Source organism: Melanotaenia boesemani, chromosome 23, assembly GCF_017639745.1.
Source record: "Melanotaenia boesemani isolate fMelBoe1 chromosome 23, fMelBoe1.pri, whole genome shotgun sequence".
NCBI lineage: Eukaryota > Metazoa > Chordata > Actinopteri > Atheriniformes > Melanotaeniidae > Melanotaenia > Melanotaenia boesemani.
Window position 1 is genome coordinate 12,400,109 of NC_055704.1, and position 20,612 is coordinate 12,420,720.

At 37.0% G+C, this 20,612-nt stretch overlaps 2 protein-coding genes across 4 annotated transcripts in view; one reads left to right on the forward strand and one right to left on the reverse strand.

Moving 5' to 3' along the window:
- Nucleotides 1-18,775, reverse strand: part of osbpl8 (oxysterol binding protein-like 8) — a 77,165-nt gene extending 58,390 nt beyond the window's left edge. For 2 of the 3 annotated variants that reach the window (XM_041978040.1, XM_041978037.1), the window contains exon 1: nucleotides 10,728-11,031. The gene's annotated coding sequence lies outside the window, so the exon portion shown is untranslated. Of the gene's footprint in view, nucleotides 1-10,727; nucleotides 11,032-18,704 lie in introns of those variants that run through there. The other variant, XM_041978039.1, reaches the window with a different exon arrangement.
- zdhhc17 (zinc finger DHHC-type palmitoyltransferase 17) overlaps nucleotides 12,706-20,612 on the forward strand; it is a 28,229-nt gene continuing 20,322 nt past the window's right edge. Inside the window, exon 1 of the mRNA XM_041978046.1 lies at nucleotides 12,706-12,806. Coding sequence (XP_041833980.1) covers nucleotides 12,744-12,806 — 63 coding nt within the window. The 5' untranslated portion in view covers nucleotides 12,706-12,743. The remainder of the gene's footprint in view (nucleotides 12,807-20,612) is intronic.

Sequence of the window (20,612 nt, forward strand, 5' to 3'; positions counted from 1 at the left end):
CAGCTGCGCTAGAAACATCTCATAAGAATGAGGAGCTGATAGGTAAACAATGTTAAAAAAATGCTCTTTATGGGGTAAAAATAAAAAAGGAAAAGACTAAGGGAGCAGGGACAGGGAGAATTGGACCAATGTAATCTTTTTTGTGTTCCAGTTTGGTGGTGTGCTTAGAGGGAGGCATCTTTAAAGAGCATTAAATCATGTCGGTCAGGCAGTGAAGAATATTAATCAACCAATTTGGCAGAGTCAGAGGATTGCCTTCTTAGACCTCTGAGAATCCAGACCTTCCACAAGAATAAAAATCCCTTTACATCCCCCTGGCGAGGATGTAAAAGTACAGAAATCTGACGCCACACATGTATAAATACAGAGAATCACAGAATGTAGAGTTACTTTTCATGCTAGTTTGGTTTAAAATAACAGATGCTTTCCACTGCTACATATAAGCAGTATATAATATGTTTGGAGCATTTCTATTCCAATCAGGTGTCTAAAGTCACCAAATTTAGGTCTTTTAGTTGTTTTAAGAGTTTAGCCCAAGTCTGTTGAGGTTTGGATTCAGAAAGCAGAAAGATGCAAGATAACATGACTCGGTGCTTTTGTTCTTTCAGTGCAAGCATCAAAGAGAAAACCATCATCTCACCACATTACAAGATTATTTAGACACTTTTTAAATTGTTGCCAAGTTACGGGAGTAATGGGAGTAAAATGTATTACAGCTGACAGGATTTATTTATATGAAAAACAATGAAATGCAAAAACATTTTAACAACGTTGGTCAATTCATTTGCAATTCGTTTGATTTTAGTTGATTCAAGTTACGCTCATCTCAGTAATACCAATTCATACAACAACGGCTTCCTTTGGCTAATAGAAAACTGATGTCACACTTATATTAAAGACATTTCCCATGCCAATGCCAGCTCATGCTGTTACATTTGGCACATAAACAGGGTCAAATGAAGCACGGCTTGATATCGTCTGCCACTGACTGAGCAGAAAGGCTTGTGTGTAGAAGAGCAACCCCACTGTCTCACAGAGGGAACAGCTGAAAGTAAAGTTGATGGAAAAATGTTAAAAAAGAAAACAATAATAATTCTGACAGCTTACACAAATAAACACAGGGAACTAAAATTGCTTATTAAAACAGAATAAACCCAGTTCAGCTAAATTCTCACATGAAAGCATTCATTGTTACTGAAATGTGTATAAAGAACTAGGAATAAGTGTACTGCCCTGCAAAAATCAACATTTTAAGAAGCAGCAAGATGACTCAGAGCTCATTAACATCCATTTATCTGATTCATCGGAGCAACGAACAGAGGAGAATGAAAAACACCCAACACAGAGGGTCTCAAGGACAGTGTGAGCACCTCACATTGATCAATCCAATGATAAGAGAAAGGACGCCACTTCGTAACATTTAACTGACTCAGAACAAACCAGCCCTGCCACAAACGCAGAGGAAAGATCAGAGAGGACAGAGCCACAGCTCCACTACAGAGCTGCACAATGAAAATGTGTATGACGCATGCAGCTTCACTGGAATGATGATGTGTGTTTGTGTATGTGATGCCCCTTGCATAACAGAGAAGACATGAGACGGAGATGCTGGCAAATTCAAGCGTAACTATGCAAGCGTGCCAGTGATACATTTTAAAGGATTTGTGGAAATCTAGGACTCCAGAGAATACAGGGAAGTTGAGTACAAAGGTCAAAAGCAATTTTCCAGTCACCAAAGAATGACCTTAAAAAGGAGAGCGGGAAGATGATATGACAGACGTTATCTCCACACGATCGGTGTCATCAGCAGCTAGAACAAAATCATTCACATCTTCATCTTAACCTGGGATTTCGACAACCATCTGCAGTCATTCTGAGCAGCTGGATGGTATCAGGACACGTCATCAGCCTGTTGTGTGATGTGACCTCACGGTTTTACAATCTGGCCAGCTGAATGTGAAATACTTTCAAACTATCACACACAAGATTGTGTAGGGATTTGATTTATCGCTATTAAGTGCAGGTAAACCAAAATGCACAAACATGACAACACGGATGCAACCGGTTCAAGGCAGTGTGCACGTGCAAAAGAGAACAACGGGGGAGTGAATGAAAGACCTACCTCATGCAGCTTCAGCAGCAGAAAGCACCATTGTGTTCCACAACAGAGCCTCTAAGAGAGAAAAAGAGCGAGGCAGACGGCAGGAGAGACCTCAAGATGACATCACCATATTTTTCTCCCTCCTCCTCTGAAATATAGGCTAGTGCTGCAAGGCTGCCGGTGTCAGCGGCAGAGCGGCAGTACAAGCTCCCTCTGTGTGACAGCAAAGAAGGGTATGCTCTACATACTGTATAAGCTGTCCCTGCTGCTCGGTACTGATGAGACTTCAGTGCCCGTTAGCCAATAAATACCAAGATCCCAATTCCACCTATAAGACTAGACAGATCTATCAAACAGAGAAAAATAGACATACAGCATTAGAATACCTGAAAGAGATGAGACTGTCTGCAAATCATGATTAAGCTCCTGTTTGAAGATAAGTGCAAAATGCAATTGGTGCATATGCATAAAAAACAAAGAACAGAATATTAAGCATTTGCCAACTAACATAGTCACCAAGGTCCATACATGAGTTTCCTTGAGATATGCATGAAAGTGGATGTAAACTGATCTACAAAGTATGCTTCACAAATGAAAGACATTATTTTTTAACAGCAAACACCACCAAAGAATGTCTGGCCATTTTAACCTTGGGTCAAAAATTTGTGACTCTATAATGATCTTTTTTGTTAATTAATATATTATTTACTATAATATACTATAATTAATTATAGGAAATACAACTGTCTTAAATAAATTTTAGGTGCTTTAGCATAAAAAAATATTTCAAATGCTACTTTCCATACAAGCTGCTGCAAAATTGGTCATGTTAGATTGCAACAATCACAAAAAATGCTTTGAAATCCCAGAAAGACTGATTGGAGAATATCTTAAAATAAAACAGTAGTTTTCATCACTGTTGCCTAACTGTTCATTACAAAAGCATTTACAGTAATGATTTTAAGATGGAATAAATATTATTGTGCACTAATTAGACTGACAAACCAGTGTTAGTTCCATTAATGAATTCCAAATTTTTTTCATGATGGTCTGCTAATCCTTTAAAATGTAGTTAAATTTTATTTTATTTTATTTTATCAGTGTTTCTCAGTTCCAGTCCTCATGTACCGCTGCCTTACATGTTTTACTTGTTTCCATACTTTAACACACCTGGCTGCCATGAATGGCTCATTAACAGGATTAATCCGAATCAGGTGTGTTGGAGTAGGAAAACATCTAAAACATGCAGGGGTACTTGAGGACCAGAAATGATCGTTGCTGGGTCTTTTCCACACCAACATCTTTACAGACTTCCCATAAGACACATGCACATGCGTAGGAGCAGAGTTTGTAAAACTTAGAGCAACTTATTTTGTTGTTTGCAAGCAAGAAAGTTCAGGCACTGTTAGCAAGAAAAAAAATGCATCTTTGGTCAAAAATCTCCTAAATGCTTTCAGTTAGTTTGAGGTTTCATGAGTGCATATAATTTACCACTTTTAGTCCATGGATAAGAGCAAGGCTGCTCTGCTACATACATATACACACTTAAACAGTCACAAGACTGGTCTGCAAATCCTGAATCCTTTGTCAACATCTACTTAGTCCATAATGTCATCATTAAATTGACTTTATCAGCTAAGCACAAAGTGCTTCAATTAAACTCCAGTGTTTAAAGTGACCTGGCCATGAAGCATGCCTAATGACAAATAATAAATAATAACAATGGTTTCTAAAAGATAAGAAATGAACCCTCTCTTCCCCTCAGGTTAGGTTCCTGTATTGTTGTTTATGCAGAGGTCCAGCTGCAGGGGAAACCTGCTGCTTACAAAAGCTCCCCCGCCCACTATGAGTGTTTTGTGGAACAATATGAAGGTCAGAGTTAAAAACTAAAAAAGTCAATTGGATGAAGACAACAGTTAAGAGTCTGCAGGTAGGATAAATAAATGTTTGTAAATGACAAGAAGTTGAATTCTTATTGAAACACTTTTAAACATTCAGTTGGTATGAACTATATTTAAAGCCCTTCTGTGTTCTTGAACTCTCTTACCCTGTGAAAAAACATTTTTCAAATAAATTTCCATAATTAAGTCAGAGCACCTCTATGCTCTGACCTTTACATATGTGTGTGCCATTTCCCTGAAGGTGTAAACAGTCTGGTTTCTACAACATACTCCAAATAAACAACCTATTTAATAATCCATTTGACTGTGTTCCTTCACAAATTCTACTTAAAATAATCAACCTCACCTATTTTCTTCATCTCGGAAAATCTGCAAATAAGCTTCTGGGTGAGTAGCTGGGTGGGTTTATCTGACCTTGGTGAATAAAGTACATGTTAGGAAGATTATGCTGCTCTGAAGAAAAGCTTTTTCAGTGAAATGAATAAGAATGCGGACATGACAGAAATGTGTAATGTGCCGTTAGTTTTGCCCTTGGCGTGGCAAGAAACTGAAGACAAGTTCTACGAGACAGGGAGCAAGTAAGATCAAAGACAGCATATAGCCAAAGGCTTCATTCCCAACCATATCTCACAGTTTACTATCTCAGTGTTGAACAAAAGCTGGTCTCTCCCCAATTAACAGCAAAAATCAGCCAAAAGCCCTTTCAGACTCAATAAGACCTGCACCTCCATCACCATCCAACACTATTTTTATTTATTTATTTACTTAACTTAAATCAATAAAAGTTACCCTATAATCAATAATCTTATTTTCCTTATTTATATAAAAAATAGTTAATCCTTTTTTTCTTACTTGTATTCAATTAATTTATGAGACCAGGAGGCGATGACAACTAATAAAAAGGAAAATTTATGGAACTTTCTGGGAAAGGGGGTAGAACATATTGGTAAACTGAACATCATGTGAATAATTTGTGGAAATATTGCACAAAGTTAGAAGGATTAGAAGGATATATAAAACTGGTGAGGGAGATGCACAGATGGCTTCAAAACTGTAGCTGCATGCAGGATAGCTAGTCACCTTTCTTACTTATCTGAGCATCTGTGTAGATGTATTTTGAGTTGGTTTCAAAAGTAGAGGCCAAGGAACAGTGTTGAATAATAATAGCACTGTTGATGAATATGTATCGATATGCTAATTGGTCCAGGATTATAAGAGTAGCCATGTGACCCTGTTATATTGTCTGAGATGTTGAGCCAAGATTGCCATACAACCACTTTTTGCTAGTTTGAACTCTCAAGCTTTTTCACATGCTCTCTTATATGGTAATAACGGGCTTAAATAGTTACTGAGTACTACTGATTTCAATGAGGAAGACCTTTTGTCTCTATGCTCAACTATTGTCCCTTTGCCTCAATCAAGTTAAAAGAGCACCAGCATTAAGCATACTGATTCTACCAAACAGCTTCAACTTTGCATTGCTGTTTAAACAACTGAACAACAACTTTAATCAGCTTAACCACCCATAAAATCTTTCATTGTCTTCTTGTTTTGCTAAGTGTAATGCTAGGTGTGGTCATTAGTTTAGCAGAGCTACCAGTGTTTTCCTACATAGACTTAACTGGGGCAGGTCATCAAGGTCAATAAACAGACATACAAGTATATGACTGACTTTTGTTTACTATTTAAAATTTGATCTCTATGTCGCAAAACACACTGACAACAAACCCATCTGTGAGCCATCTGTTGGCTTTTCCTGCAGAAACACTTTTTTTCCTTCTTAGTACCGACACAAATAGTGTGGGAGTCTAAGCCTCAAGTTCCACACCCTGTGCTGAGCCAAACTTTGATTCATTCTGCCATTTGTGAGTCACCTCGTGAGGTCAGACACTGCTTTTAAGGTGGACTGTCAGTATTGTCTTGCAACAGTCTGGCAGGCTGTAGTGCTGTGTGAGTAGCATGACTCACTCCTGAAAGGATTTAATCAGTTAAACAGACGACTTTGACTGTTTTACGCCTGTTTTTTTGTTCAAGTTCCTCATGAGTTAAGATTTAAAAGGTTTCAAACTGGAGTGTCAAATGTACAGACTGAGGGCCGAAATCGGCCCACCACAGGGTTTAATCTGGCCTGCGGGACAAACTTTGTAAATATGAGAATGACATCAAAGACATTAACTACTTTTTTTAATAACAGTAACTGCTATTTTCCCCACTGAATATTGTTTTTTATGTTTAAACATAAAACATTTACAAGGCAGGGGGATAACTTGTTCAATCTTTTATATCTTTCTTACTTAACCAATCTTACTTCAGTTTGTATTTTGAGGCAAGTCAATTAGTGGTTAGGAAAACACAGATGTGGAAATGAGTACATTTAAAACACATTCTTGCTGTTGACAAGTTACTCATAATACTCATATTAAATACTGCATTTTTCAGTTCCACATTCCTGTAATTAAATGCTCTGAGATTTTGTAGATGCAATGTGATATGTAAGTTTAATGCGCATTAATAAATGATAAAATGTAAAAATGTTGTTGAAACTGTAATGTTTTCTAAAATGATAGTTTATTAAATGTAACCATCTTGATACTGTACCTTTTTGCACTAAAATAAAGAGGAAAAAATTGGAATTTTCATTATTTATAGATAATCATGCTACTATTTTACTGTTCTGGCCCACTTGAGATCAAATTGTGCTGTGTGTGGCCCCTAAACTCAAAGAGTTTGACACCCCTGGTTTAAAACAATTCAATATAATGGAGAACACCCACCGTAGATGAAAAACAAAGCAACTTTAATGATGTGAGAAGAAGATCTCATTGTAATGTGTGAAGAAGCAGGAGTTCATGTGGACAGAATTAAGGTTCCTATACAGCTAGAGCTCTGTTCATGGGCTCTAATGCAGGTGGACATTGAAGTTAATGGACCAGGACACTTAAAAAGAGCTTGACTTGCCCACTCTCTTTCATCACTAGGTCAGAAGTGCTCCCGCTACAAGGTCAACACAAGGAACACTTAACCAAACACTGCCACTGCTGTACATGTTATAAATTAAACTAATTAAAAGTTTGTTTGCTCAGTGTTGTTTGATGTATGAGAAACAGCAGTCAGGAATAATAAACTGAAAGCTACACACAGTAAAATGGTGTCAGTGGAATCTTAACAGCTGTTTTCATAATTATGTCTGCCTTCTTGCAGATGGCAATGAAAGAAGTTGAAGTTCTTACTGGGAGAAAGCAGGGCAAAAAGCAACTTCATCTGTGTGTGGCTGCTGCAAGACGCAACTATCTCACTGTGTGCACATCTGGCATTTGTCAAGAGTAAACTCATCCAATCAGCCAAACCACAGCCAGCGACCCAGCAGGGAAGATTAACCTGAACTGCTGCACTGGCCTTGGCATTTCAATAACTTCATGAGCATCAAAGCATTAGTGATAGCCTGCATAAACGTGGAGGCAGAAAAGATAAGGCCTGTTATGGTACTTGCAGGTGAGTGTGTACTTAGCAAGGGCTGAGAAAGCTGCTTTGACTTTTTGTTTTTTTTACTGTGGCTGCTTTTAAGCCTTTTAAAATCAGTAAATATGATTAAGGACTAAAAATACTAACTATATTTCTCATGACTCTCAGGCTTAAACTTATTATTTCCTACTGGTATCAGCTGAGATAAGCACTTACTGTGTTCTTTCTAATTATTCATGGGCACAAACATCAGCTGTTTTTTTGCCTGCTTCGTGGTTTTGTGTGATGTTATATGTATAAAAAAGGAGTTTTGCTGCAAAATAATTAACTATTTGAGAAGTCTACTCCCTGATAAAAAATGGCTAGTCCTTAAATGCAGCATTGTTTTTACACTCAATTCAAATGTTTTATATATCTGGATGTATTAAAAGATTGTCCTTATCAAGTCTTCAAATTCAATAAATACTATTTAAAAGCAACACATGTCTCAGCGGAAATGAAGAAGCAGATTATTTAGGCCTCATTCTGCAGCTACAAGACATGGGTAGGGTACCCTGCAAAAACCAAAAGTATTACCAAAGTATTCTGGAATCAAAAGGTTGGCTGAAATCGTGTCATGAAACAAAACAAAAGTCCCAAACACATTAGTAAGTCCACAACAGAATGGCTGAAAAAGAAAAGAATCCTTTCTTTCTTTTATGATAATATGTCAGTATGACAGGATGTACTCATTGTGTGTCGGCCTCCGCAGTCTTGACAACAACCCAGAGTTAAAAGAATACATCAAACATGCTCACCAAACTTTACTACTTGTTTTATTCACATCATCCGATTTACCATCCATTTACACACACATAACATGATAAAATCTAAGTAAAGTTGTAGACACAACTCTACATGTAGAGGTATGGGTCAAACGTAGATATGCAACCTGTCCCAAAAGTAAAGCAATTTCATTCATCCACCTAATGGACCAAAATAAATATTTATGTGAGGCAGAAAAAATAGCATACACAGTCTTGTTAAATGGATGGCATGAAAGTAAAATGTAATTAAGCAGCCACAATTACATAATTGTGCATCCTAAGGTAAGCATTCCACTAAAACCCAATTATTCACAGACAAGGGTCTCCTAAGAGAGCTTTCCAAAAAGTAACAATTACTGTAAAGTATAAATAGACAGGTTTTTCCTTAATTAAAACATTTTTTTAACCTGTCTTGTCCAGCAAGCCGAATGATAGTCTGGTTGCTGTGTTTTGCTGAACAAATTTGCTCTGCCACAGGGAGGTTTGTGGATAGAAAGCTTCTCTTGATAATCTGATTCCTTTATTTATTTACTGTTATTTATTTACTCTGAATAATGGAACCTATGTAATGTTGCTGACGCTGACCGGAGGGGACAGAAAAAGGAGGAAGACAGCAAAAGAGAAAGCAGAAAAAAGAAAGAGGAGACAAAACACAACAAATAGAAGGCAACATCCCTTCCATCCAAGCCATCGCCAGACAACAGATTACTACACCCGAACAGAAACACGCTGGAAAATTTCCTACAGCTTTCAAAGAAAAAACAGAGCTGACAGTAATCAAGTTCCTAAATATTAACCAAAAAAGAAAAACATATCACAACAACAAAGTACTAGATACACACTCACAGAGAAAAAAACGAAAATTTCTCTCAACACATAGACCCACCGGAAAACTCACTGACCGTGTAAGCATGCAAAGTACGAAGAATAAGGAGTGATCAGTGATGAGAAGTGATGAGTGAGATCATGCAAATGCGAACACAGCTCCACAGAGGACAGAGACCGACGAGGTTCCTCAGCAGCAACCCCGGAGCACGAACCCAAGCCACCCCACATCGAAGACGACCCCAGTCCCACCCAGGTTAAAACAGTTTAACTAAAAATAATTATTTGTGTCATTATTTATGCTTATTATGGGGGTGGGTTGTTTAATAGTTTTAGGATATGAACGTTAAAAGAGCCACATGACAGGCTCTTACAATGCAGATCCTATTTATAAAAATAAAGATCTTTTTAGCTCCTCCTCTGCTCGCATCAGTGCTGCTTGTATAGCTCTGTGGAAACTGAATGATTATCAACAAACCAAGAGAAATTATTTATAGCTTTTTCCTATGACAGGTCTCTAGCTATGATACTATTCTGGTGCTCCCAAAGCGCACTCAGCATTCAAATTTAAAGCTACATGTGTGTACCTGGGTAGTATTGAGCCAACAAGTTGTGGTTTGAGAAAGGCTTAATGGAAACTCCATTTGACTTGCAAATGTGCTGGTTGTTCTGGTGACCTTGCATTACGCCTCTTGAAAGTTTGGATGATCAAGTCATTTTCATGCAAAAAAGCATTCCCTGCACTTGAGGGGTTCAACACACACACATATATATATATATATATATATATATATATATATATATATATATATATGAGGCCATTAGGTGCAGAATTTACTTCCAGTTGTAAAAGCTAATGTGGATGCTAAATATACAATCTGGGCTGAAATAATGCCGGAGGAAGCTTTGTGAATTCGCATGTGGTTATATGACAGGCTGATATCTGATATCCGGTCAGTGACCACAGGATGCACCAGTTGCCTGACACAATTAGGAAGAGCTCTCCCTGTCCGTCTCCTGTTCCTGCCCCTGGCTCCTGCCAAGTGAAAGTGGTAACTGATCACCAGGACTGAGGAGGCTGCAGAATGCAACACTGCAGCAGGATCATATGACTGGGGATGATGCAGGGGGCTAATATGTAAACAGCTGGAGGAAACGCAACAACGCTTACAACACTGTCAAACCATTCTTGAAACTTAATTATTCAGATCTTTTTCTTTTTATGGATTAGCGCTACACATTGGGCTGCAAAATAAATAAATAAATAAATAAAAAAATCTAGCCGTGACATTATGGTCACCACTTGCTGCACGCAACACGCGGAGTCCTGAATGCATGGTTGCAGTGCATTGCGCTAACGTTAAACACTTAACTGAAAGTGTTTAACCTAGAGCACGGGCTAAGACAAACACAGAGACGGAAGTGAAACGCAGAGAGATGAAGCAGCTGCTATACGTTCACATCAATACTAATCCTAATTTATTACATAATCATACGCATTGCTCGACTGCAGAGTCAGCCTGCCACATAGACACATGAAGAATTAGCAATTAAGCTACCCGCTTCTAAGGAACAGGAGGGGGTAAAAGACAGAGTTTTAGGTTTCTAGTATTTAGATCGCGTGACACTCACCTTTCCTTCGTTGAGGCTCTCCCGGCTGGCTAAATGACTTGCTCTGGGGAAATAAACGCTGGTTGTAAATATTAACGCACTACACTGGGGTGCTTGTGCGTCTGCTAACTGTTAGCCAATGACATAAATGTTTATTAACGTCAGTACGTTTTCTCTAGCGGGTGATAGCTCGCGTTCTCCTCAACAAAGCGACTTCGAGTCGATTTAAAAATTAAGTCTGCTTTAATTTAACGAATTCAGTCTACTATCTACTGACTGTTAGCCGTCAAACCTCAGTCTTGCTCATCAGCGCGCTCGCACAATTATGTCCCGAGTTTGAAGTGGGCAGTTGGGGGAAACCGGAACCTGCTGTATTTCCGGTTCTATGTTTCAAGTTAAAAGCTCTTACAGTCTAATATTACTTTTTCATCTCTTAAAATTGCTATTAGGTTTAATAAATACAAAAATATTTACCTATGTAATTATTAGTGTCAGTAAAGAGGAATGTTATAAACATTGTTTCTTTTAATTTCGGTATAATTGTGTACTGTTATGAACGTTATTATGTTATAAAATGAATTTATTTTGAAGGGCAAAAACCTCATTTTCGGCATACGGTTTATAACATGGTAACTTTATACAAATTCCCTTGATTTATTTCTGCTCAGTGATCGTCTGAATTTCCTGGCTGTACAGGATGTGATTTTTTTTTGTGTGTGTGTATGTGTGTGTGTGTGTGTGTGGATAGATAGATAGATAGATAGATAGATAGATAGATAGATAGATAGATAGATAGATAGATAGATAGATAGATAGATAGATAGATAGATTACACTTACATCACCCTTTGTTGTAAATTGATATGTTAATAGTTGGAAATTAAATGAAATCTAACAATAACTGTACTAAAATTATTAACAAATAAATATTGTAGTATGTGTTAATTTGGAATTATGAACAACCATATTTTAACTGTGTTATGTTCAGAGTCCCTGTTGTAAACTTAATATGTAATTTTGAGGGAAACAAGTGGTATGACCTTGTAATATGTTTGTATTTATACTTCGATTTAGATATTCTATGGTGTAATCCCTGTTTTTATAAACTGCAAAAGAATCAGATAACTGGGCTAGGAATTTTTCATGTTCTGGTAAATGATGACATCTGGTGGCTGCTGAAGGTTTGGCTTGGTAAAAATGTGGATAACGGGACACAGGGAGCATTTAGAGGCACAAATTATTAACTGAAATATTGTCTGTGGCCTTTTCATCCATTCTCAGAAAAACCTGCTTTATCACCAGTTTACAATGTTTAATTAACCATGAAAGCCATTAAATTGTGTGACTAAACCAGACATTCTGGAGAAAACAGGGAGACAATGCAAACGGAAAGACTCCAAATGGATGAAAGTACAAAGCCTGACATTCTTGTCTTTTTGTCAGTGTCTAAATTCCTGATAATTTAATAAAAATCAATCAATAAAAATAAATTCAAAATCGTCTCCAATTAAAAATGTATGTAGCATTATGAAGAGGAGACTTAGATTATGGCTGGTATCAAACTCCAAACTTCTAAATACAATTAACTACTGAATACACTCAAATGTTGTGTAAAGGGCCAAGCAGAGTTTGTATTAATTTATTTTTTTCCATGTGAAGGCATGATGCAAATAGATACAGACCATAAATTAGTTACCTTTTGGTTTTTACTTATGATATAGTCTTTCTAATGTAATTGGTTTGGATTACTCATTAAAAAACACTTATTGTTGCAACCCATAAACTTGAATTTAAATTTTAATTTAAGTGATCTGACATAGGGCTGTCCTCACTTGAGTTGTATAAAGAGAAAGAGACATACAGTGGGCTCCTCAGGAAAAAGGACGGTAAGTTGAATGTATAAAGTGTAAGCTCACGTGACCTGTGCGTGATGGCCTGTACATAAATTTGACAGCCCCTCTTTCCTCCTCCTCCCCCTTTGCTTCACCCGTCCACAGCCTCTTCTTTCCCACAATGCTCAGCGAGCATCACCACCAAGATGGCCGACGCTATGGAGGAATATGAGAAAGAGGCTGGCTGCGTCCCTATTCTCCATCCTGAGGTAAGCTCTTGGAGGTTCACGCCTTCGCGCGGACAGACGAACACAGATTTAAACGTGTTACACCCATTCGTGCGTGGGTGACTGAGCGATTTTTGCCGGGCTTATTTGGAAACTCCGATGCCCCCTGCATAACCACCGGTGGGGGGTGGCAGCCAGCTAGCGATGCTAAAACTGCTAACATTAGCCCCCCTCCTCCTGCTGCATAGTCAGGAAACGCTGGACAGATGTTTGTGTTAATGTTAGCGTAAGGCTATGTTGTGTTTTCCGCAGTGGTGGCGGGGGGCTTTGCCTAAACAAGGCTGTGCGATTAAGTCAGTAATGGAAAACGTTATTGGTTAATCCTTACAGTCATACGATGTTAGCATTGTAGCTAAACTGGTGATACTCTGTAGTTGTGTTGACGCTAGCTGCAGTGATGTAAATTGCTGTCAAGTGTACATTAGTATAAACAGCGGCTATTCACAAAAGGTTGTCATAGTCTGTTACTTTTAACAGCAAGAAATGTATAGAAAGTACTGTGACAGACAGCAGTTCCACCTGGTTACCAACATCGGTCAATTTATCATCTAGCATTATTTGTTTTCTGTCATGTAATATCGTTGTAAAATGTTAACTTTAAAGTTACGAGTGTTTCGTGTTTAGATACACGAATTTATTATTAAAAATTATTATTGAAAAACTATGTTGGGACATTTAATAATAACTGAAGATGTGCAATTTGTTACGTCAGCCTCATTAACTTGGTGCACAAGCTTCTAGTTAACTTGTTTAGATAGAAAAGCTAAGAGCAAAAATAACCTGTATTGCTTATCTTCCAAAATGGAGAAAAAGAATATCAGGAATCAGGCACAAAGATATATTTTCCATCAGTTGTCAGTATGGAAATATATCACTAAATTGACAGTTATTTATGGTTAATATCATATTTATAACTTCATTCATAACGGTATGCAGTGAAATCACCTTTGCACTTTACCTCATGTTCTTTCTTTAATGTAGCATCACATATTGACAGCAACAAATAGCATCATGGTAGACTGATAATCACATGAGAGAACAGGGGAGGACAAGTAGGAGTTCCCAATAGTTTATACTTCCTCTATTGTGACTCTATATTTGACCCTATGAAAACCAAAAGTAACCTGCATTTGGTATAATCAAGTGTAAATGTTTTATGTTTGTAGGGGTTTTTGCATATTAGACACAATTGGTTATCAGCTTTTATCTTCTTGGCAGGAAATCCAATCAGATGTTCTCTGTTTGGTGTTTGCATTGGTGACATTGGCTTTCTTTTCTCTCAGTAGCCCCGTGTTGCGTCTTAGTTTGTTTCCAGTGGGCCAGTTTACCCCTCAGGCTTGGTCAGTAACTGGAAAACATGGTATTTTGCAATTAAATGATTCACAATTTAATGTTTAGTCAGTTTCCCAAGATGATTGCAGCTGAACTAAGTACTTATTGAAAATGAGTTTAGATAGATGCAGTGACTGATATTTAAATTTTTGACTATTTAAACAAGTGCGTGTTAGAAAATGTAGTAGCCGTCAGTGCCTCTGGTCTAAAAGGTTAAATTGAGATGCTGAATGTAATAAGCTTGTAGACATTTTTTTCCTAATATGGAGCATCAGTGATGATGTTACATCTTATGCCACTAAATTCCTAAAAGTAGATTAGCCTTTATACCTCTTATTAGGTTCCCAGTTCAAACAAGGCTTCATAATTTGAAAGACATGGTAAATTAACTTATGCCTACCTTTGAAAACACTGTATTTCTATTTGAAAAGTAGAAATACAGTGTTAGATCTGTATTTACTCATTGAGTCTTTTGATTCTACCTAATCCTTGTTCCCATCTGATATTGTGAGAGTTCTTATTCTAAACCACAGATGCTACAGTGTAACTTTATACAATTTTAGCTACTATAAGCCATGGTGAAAGTTTATCTGTTTCACTCAACATATGCCACTTAATGCCCCTCCCAATCTGGGTTCCCTGGAAGTTGGACATTATAGTGTACCAATGTCTCCCTTGAATGAGCATTTGCTTTCATTTGATTTTTTTAAACATCATGACAACTTTTAAAACCACTTTTAGCAACAATAACTTGGAGTAATTGTTTTCCTTTGAATGTTATTAGTCTGTCATTGTCATTGTGGTTGAGGAATTTTATTGCGCAATGCCAAGGATAAATGGCATCAGGAATTTTCTAAGTCCACTTCCAATCAATCTGAGTCCATTATTCGACCGTGAGAAAGATTATTCATAAGTTGTAAAACATCCAAGATGTTTGGTAATCTTTAAAAAAAAAAAACAAAAAAAAAAAACAATGCTGGAATCTCAGACACGACAGGCTTCAGTTAGATTGTTAGATGTTTAAGTTCATGACAGGACAGTTAGAAAAAGGCTGTAAAAGTATGGCTGCTTTGGAAGCATTGTCAAATGGAATTCTGGAGTCAAATGTGAGGCCACCTGTCAGACATCTAAAGCTTGGCTTTAACCAGGTCATGCAACAGGATTCTTATCTCAATCACATCTGCACAATTACACCAGGATGACTTACAGAAAATAATGAAGGTCTTGCAATGACCCAGTCAAAGTTCAGTCTGCAACCTGATTGAAAGGTTGTGTTGGGACTTCGGAAAGCTGTTCATAAAATAATTTCTCCAGACCTCAGTGAACTGAGGCAACATGAAGAAAATTCCTCCATAATGTGAGATATTGATAGTGTAATATGGAAAACAGTTCAGGTTATTGCTGCTAAAGGTGGATTAAATGTCACTGGATGCTTTGTGTGAACTTGGCTTCTGTGTTTCGATTTAGTTTTTATTGAATAAGGACATGATGTAATATGTGACGTGTTACATGTCTGAGGTTGTGTTTTATCTAAAACCTGATTTGGACCAGATTAGTATTATTTAATCGCCCTGATATGTACAATTTTAGTACTAAAAGTTGTCATAGCTTTCTGTTGCACTGTGTTTGATTTTTTTAAATCGTAACTTGATGCCATTCATTCACACTTCCTTTACATACCAGTTTAAATAGTGCTTCCTCATAGTTTTACGTTTAGTACGTTCAGAGTAGATTGTAATGATAACATTCAGAACTAGACTGAATAATCTGTTCTTTGGTTCCTTGAAACAGCTGAACTTTGGCAAGTCCTTCCTTTTTGTTTGTGTTGGACCAAAGCAGGTGAATTTTACCTTGGATTCAGTAGGCGGGTTTCCGTTGCAGTCTTCTATTCAAATTTAGAAGATATGAAGAGAAATATTTAAAAAAAAAATGTATAAGAATAGATAGAAAATGTGTGCAAAAAGGTGTATTGACCCACATAAGAAGAAGACTTGATATGCATTAGGGGAAATTGAAAAAACTCTGCATGGTGTCCCACTTTGCAAAAATTATGAAAATGAAGTTTAATACTACATACAATGAGTAACAAAAAGGCATCTGAAGGTGCTGCACAGTGGAGCTAAAATTTTAATATGCAAAGTACTTCCGTTGCACAAACACAGTTACATGTTTTGTTTGTCCAGAACTTGTTTTTCTGCATTAAAAAGCTGTCAACCTCCAGGTTCTTTTGAATCCTATGCATCAACCTGTCAAAGTAATTTGTCAAGCATAGCCTAATCATATTTTCAGTTTGTTTCCTGCTTCCCTGTACAGACTTGGCTTAAAGTTGCTTCTCTCTTCAGCAGGGTGCTGCATGGATTCTGGGTCATTTCAGATTGTTGTGTGAAGCAAGTGAGACTAAATATACACATGAGACACCTGAATTTGTGCATCTGAAGTTTGGTTGTAAATTCATAATGTTTTAATTTAATTAAAAATTGAATTAAATTTCTTTCCTGTTTATTTTATGTTATTGTATTTTATTTTGAGAAGCAGGCCAACATGTTTAATCCAAACATTTCCTATCTTGACAAATACAAGGAATAAATATCCTTGTCTCATTTGGAAATGCAAATGAGCATTTTGCCATAAAATGCACATAAAACAAGGGGGCATGCTCATTCACTCTGTGCTTGCAGTTGACTGAAAAATGCAAATTCTATTTGCTTGGAGCATTCTCATTATCTCCCTTATAGGAATAGCTTTTTCCTCTGCCCCCTTCTGATCCATCGGTTCTAACTGTGCCCTGAGTATTGAATTAGCCCCTTGAAATGACTCTAATTTCAGACTGAATTTGATTGTGAGCTATGGCTACAGCCAGTGAGAGGAAGAACGAAATAACAGTACAGTCTAGTCGCAGGAAATTAGTCATTACAAATGCATTGAGAAGCATTTTTTTTTCACTTTGTCTCTTTTTAGATTGAAATATAATTGTCTGTCCCCTATCGAGAAGTTATTATCTTATTGTAGATCTGCTTGCTTCAGTATTGGTTACTACTGCTGATTCTCCAATACAAAACAGGAGGATTTTTAGTGGTGCTGTCAAACATTTTTAGCCTAAGACATGTGACCTGCACCCCCCAGGGATGGGCTGCCATATGTCCCACTGACCAGCTCTATTGACTAAAGCCAAGCCCGCTGCTTTACAGAAAAGATGAAGTTCCAACCAAGCTGGCTCGTGTTAAATTGATTACATGTGTGTATTTAAGTTACATATATGAAACTGAAGAGTCAAAGCAAACTATTTATCATTATTGTGCTTTGTTCCATCCATCTATCCATGATAGCTGGATGGATCATGAATAGATGGATCTAGTATCGAAACATTTTCCCTGATAAAGAAGTGCAAACTCTCCCTCAATTGAATATCCAGATGATGGAATGGACTTTGTGATGCATATTTGTAGTTTGTAGGTCTTTAGAAAAAAAGAAAAAAGCTCAGTCAGTCAACAATGTGGCAGCTGAAATAGTCTGAACAGCACACGGTGTAGTTGGGACAGATAACATGGATTTATAAACCTCGCAGCTGACCAAGGTGGACATGAACATGTAGTACAATTTCGTATGGTACTATCTGAAAACATTGGGAGAAAACTGACTCTACAGAAATGAACCACACATGATAAATTGTCCAATCTCCTAGCTTCCTTTCCCAGGAACATCTAAATGAAGCATGAGGAACACCAATGTCTCACTGAATGCCATATCTGACTAATGTCACACATCCTGTGTGAACAGGGTTTATTTCTAAACCACGTTTTATATTGAGCACCAAACAAACACAATAGTCTGTCTTTTGTAGAAAATTTTGCTTGACCACATGTACAATTTACATTACAAACAAGAGTCTAAAGAAAAGAATAATAATTGTTTTGAGCACAACTGATGTAAATACAGATGGCAGATTTGAAAAAAAGAAAATACTTCTACAGGATAAACAAATTACATCACCGGCCATGCACAATGTTTGAAAATCTGCCAGAACAGGAACGAAATGCATTTAAGAAAAATATGTGGAGTTGTTTATATTTGTTCTAATAACCCTGAACTTTAAATGGGGGTAAGATTTACATAATATCCAGCTTTGATTTATACAAAGAAATTTATTCTCTAGAACTAGTAATGTAGTATTTTCTGACAAAGTAAAACTAAGACATGACATCTTGACATAACTTACTTCCCCTCCCCTCTGCGTTCACATCGCTCTTCCTTAAATGCGTCTCAACACGCAGCTGATGGAGTGATGAACGCTCGTTCTGTACTCTCAAATATTTTGTACACTTAGTTATTTCTGCAGTTACTGGTTTTTAGGCCGTTAGCTAACGCTATGCTAGGTTGGCATAACAACCATGATGTTATTGCTAACATAAACAGACTTTAGCTAGGTTAGCACAACTTTAGCAATGTAACGTAAATGAAAAGCACTATCATGACACATGACGAGCAGAGTTAAACTGAAACTAATATACGGAGTCATTCTTAGTTTCACAAACATCGTTATAAACATACCTGTCATCAAGCTCCACTTGACAGCAGTGAGGATTGATGGAGTCAGAGTGCCATCTAGTGGACAAACGGTGCAACAACATCATTCTGCACGACACTTTTTTTCTGCGTAATTAAGAAAATAACTGTGTCCCAATATCACATTTAATCGGCAAAACTCCGGCCATTTATGTTTATTTTGAAAAATAAATGTGTGTATATGTGTGGCCTTCAATTCAGAACCTTCAGTTCAACTTGATGTTGGGCTTCTTGCTTAAAGCGAAAAATACTTGTGGTTCTCATAAAAAGCTAGTGACCTACAAAAAATATAAATATATCAAATATAGAGATGGTTCAACATGTTGGTATTAATTTAAAACACCAACATGTTGGGATCAACTTGGTTATTATTAGGGATAGTGTTTGCTGTGGCTCACACTGTATTGATCTCACTAATGTACCTGCCCAAACCAGTTTGCAAGCTTACTGATTTAAAGACAAGGAAATGAGAACATCTATGTTAGCATATGGGAAAGAAAAGAAATTAATTTCAGAAATTGAAAAGAAAGAAAAAAATAATTAGAAATTTGAAAGAAAAACAAATGGAAAAAAATTATAAAAGATCAAAGATAAAAGAAAAACAAAAAATTATGGAAAAATTAGAACAAATCTAAAGGTAATTAAAGAATAAAAATGAGAAAAAAACAATTCTAGAGACATTAAAGAAGTGAGGGAGGGGATTATAAAAACTTAAATGAAGTAAAAAAGTATTTAAAGGAAAAAGAAAAGGGAAAATAATTGTAAAAAACACATCTATGGACAATCTCCCATGGGCTGCATGTTTAAAAGATTCAAAACTTGCTTTTTACTGTATACAGCATTTCACCATTAAAAAGGAAAATCTCTCGTTATGGAGTCCAGGATGTGTTTGGCTTTAGTCAAAGAACCCAAGAAGTTTCTCTTTGCAGCAATCCTTTCAACCACCTCCTCTGATCTGCTTCATTGTGACTTCCAACACAACAACCTTTTAAGTACTTGTGTTAAACTTTCAGTTTTAATACTTAAGTCAGACAATATTCTGTTGATGTAAGTACATCCAATCATAGGAAAAATCTCATCTAATCTGGCTGTATTTAGTTAAATCACTTTTAGCCTTTTTTTTTTCTCTAAAACAGAAGAGTGATCCTTGTTTTTCCCCCAATTAATCCCTAACATGGCTCCGCATCACACTGCAAAACAAAAACATGGCTGCAGTAGTTTATGTCTGTGTACCTTTTCCATTTTGTTTCTCCACCATTCCCCCATGGCAGTGGAGATGAAAGCTCCACCCCCCCCCAGCAAAACTCTGAGGCAAGATGATACAGCTCGTAGTTTCTGTGGCCCTGAGCTGTCGCCTCAGGTTACCTAACAGCTCTGCACGAGCTTGCCACCTCGTCAACCCCCCAGACACCGCCTCATTATTCCTCATCCTTACTTGCATCTAAGCAGCAGCAATGCCAGAAAGGCTTGAATGTCTGCGGGAAAGTAGAACATAAAATATAGAAACATTCTTGTTTTTTGTTTTAAAATGAAAATAAACCACTTGATCTTGAAAAAAGTTTACAGTGGGGCGGGGATTTAAAGGCATGTAGACGTCCGTTTAGTTACCAGATGCATTCCAGATGGCACACTTTTATATTAACAAGCTCACATTTCCTGCTGTTGTTCACTTTTCCAAGAAAAATACTTCAAAATACCTTTTTAAACGAATGCTCTGGTGTTTGGGTCGTTGTGCATCTTTAAATGACAAGGCGGCTCTTTGGACTTTTTCTGTTTTTTCAGAGCATGTCCATATTTGCTGTCTTATTAAGTAAGTTAATTAACTTAAAACTGGATTGTTGCATAATTAGATTTTTACTGCAAATATTTGCAAATTATTCTTCACATTTGTAA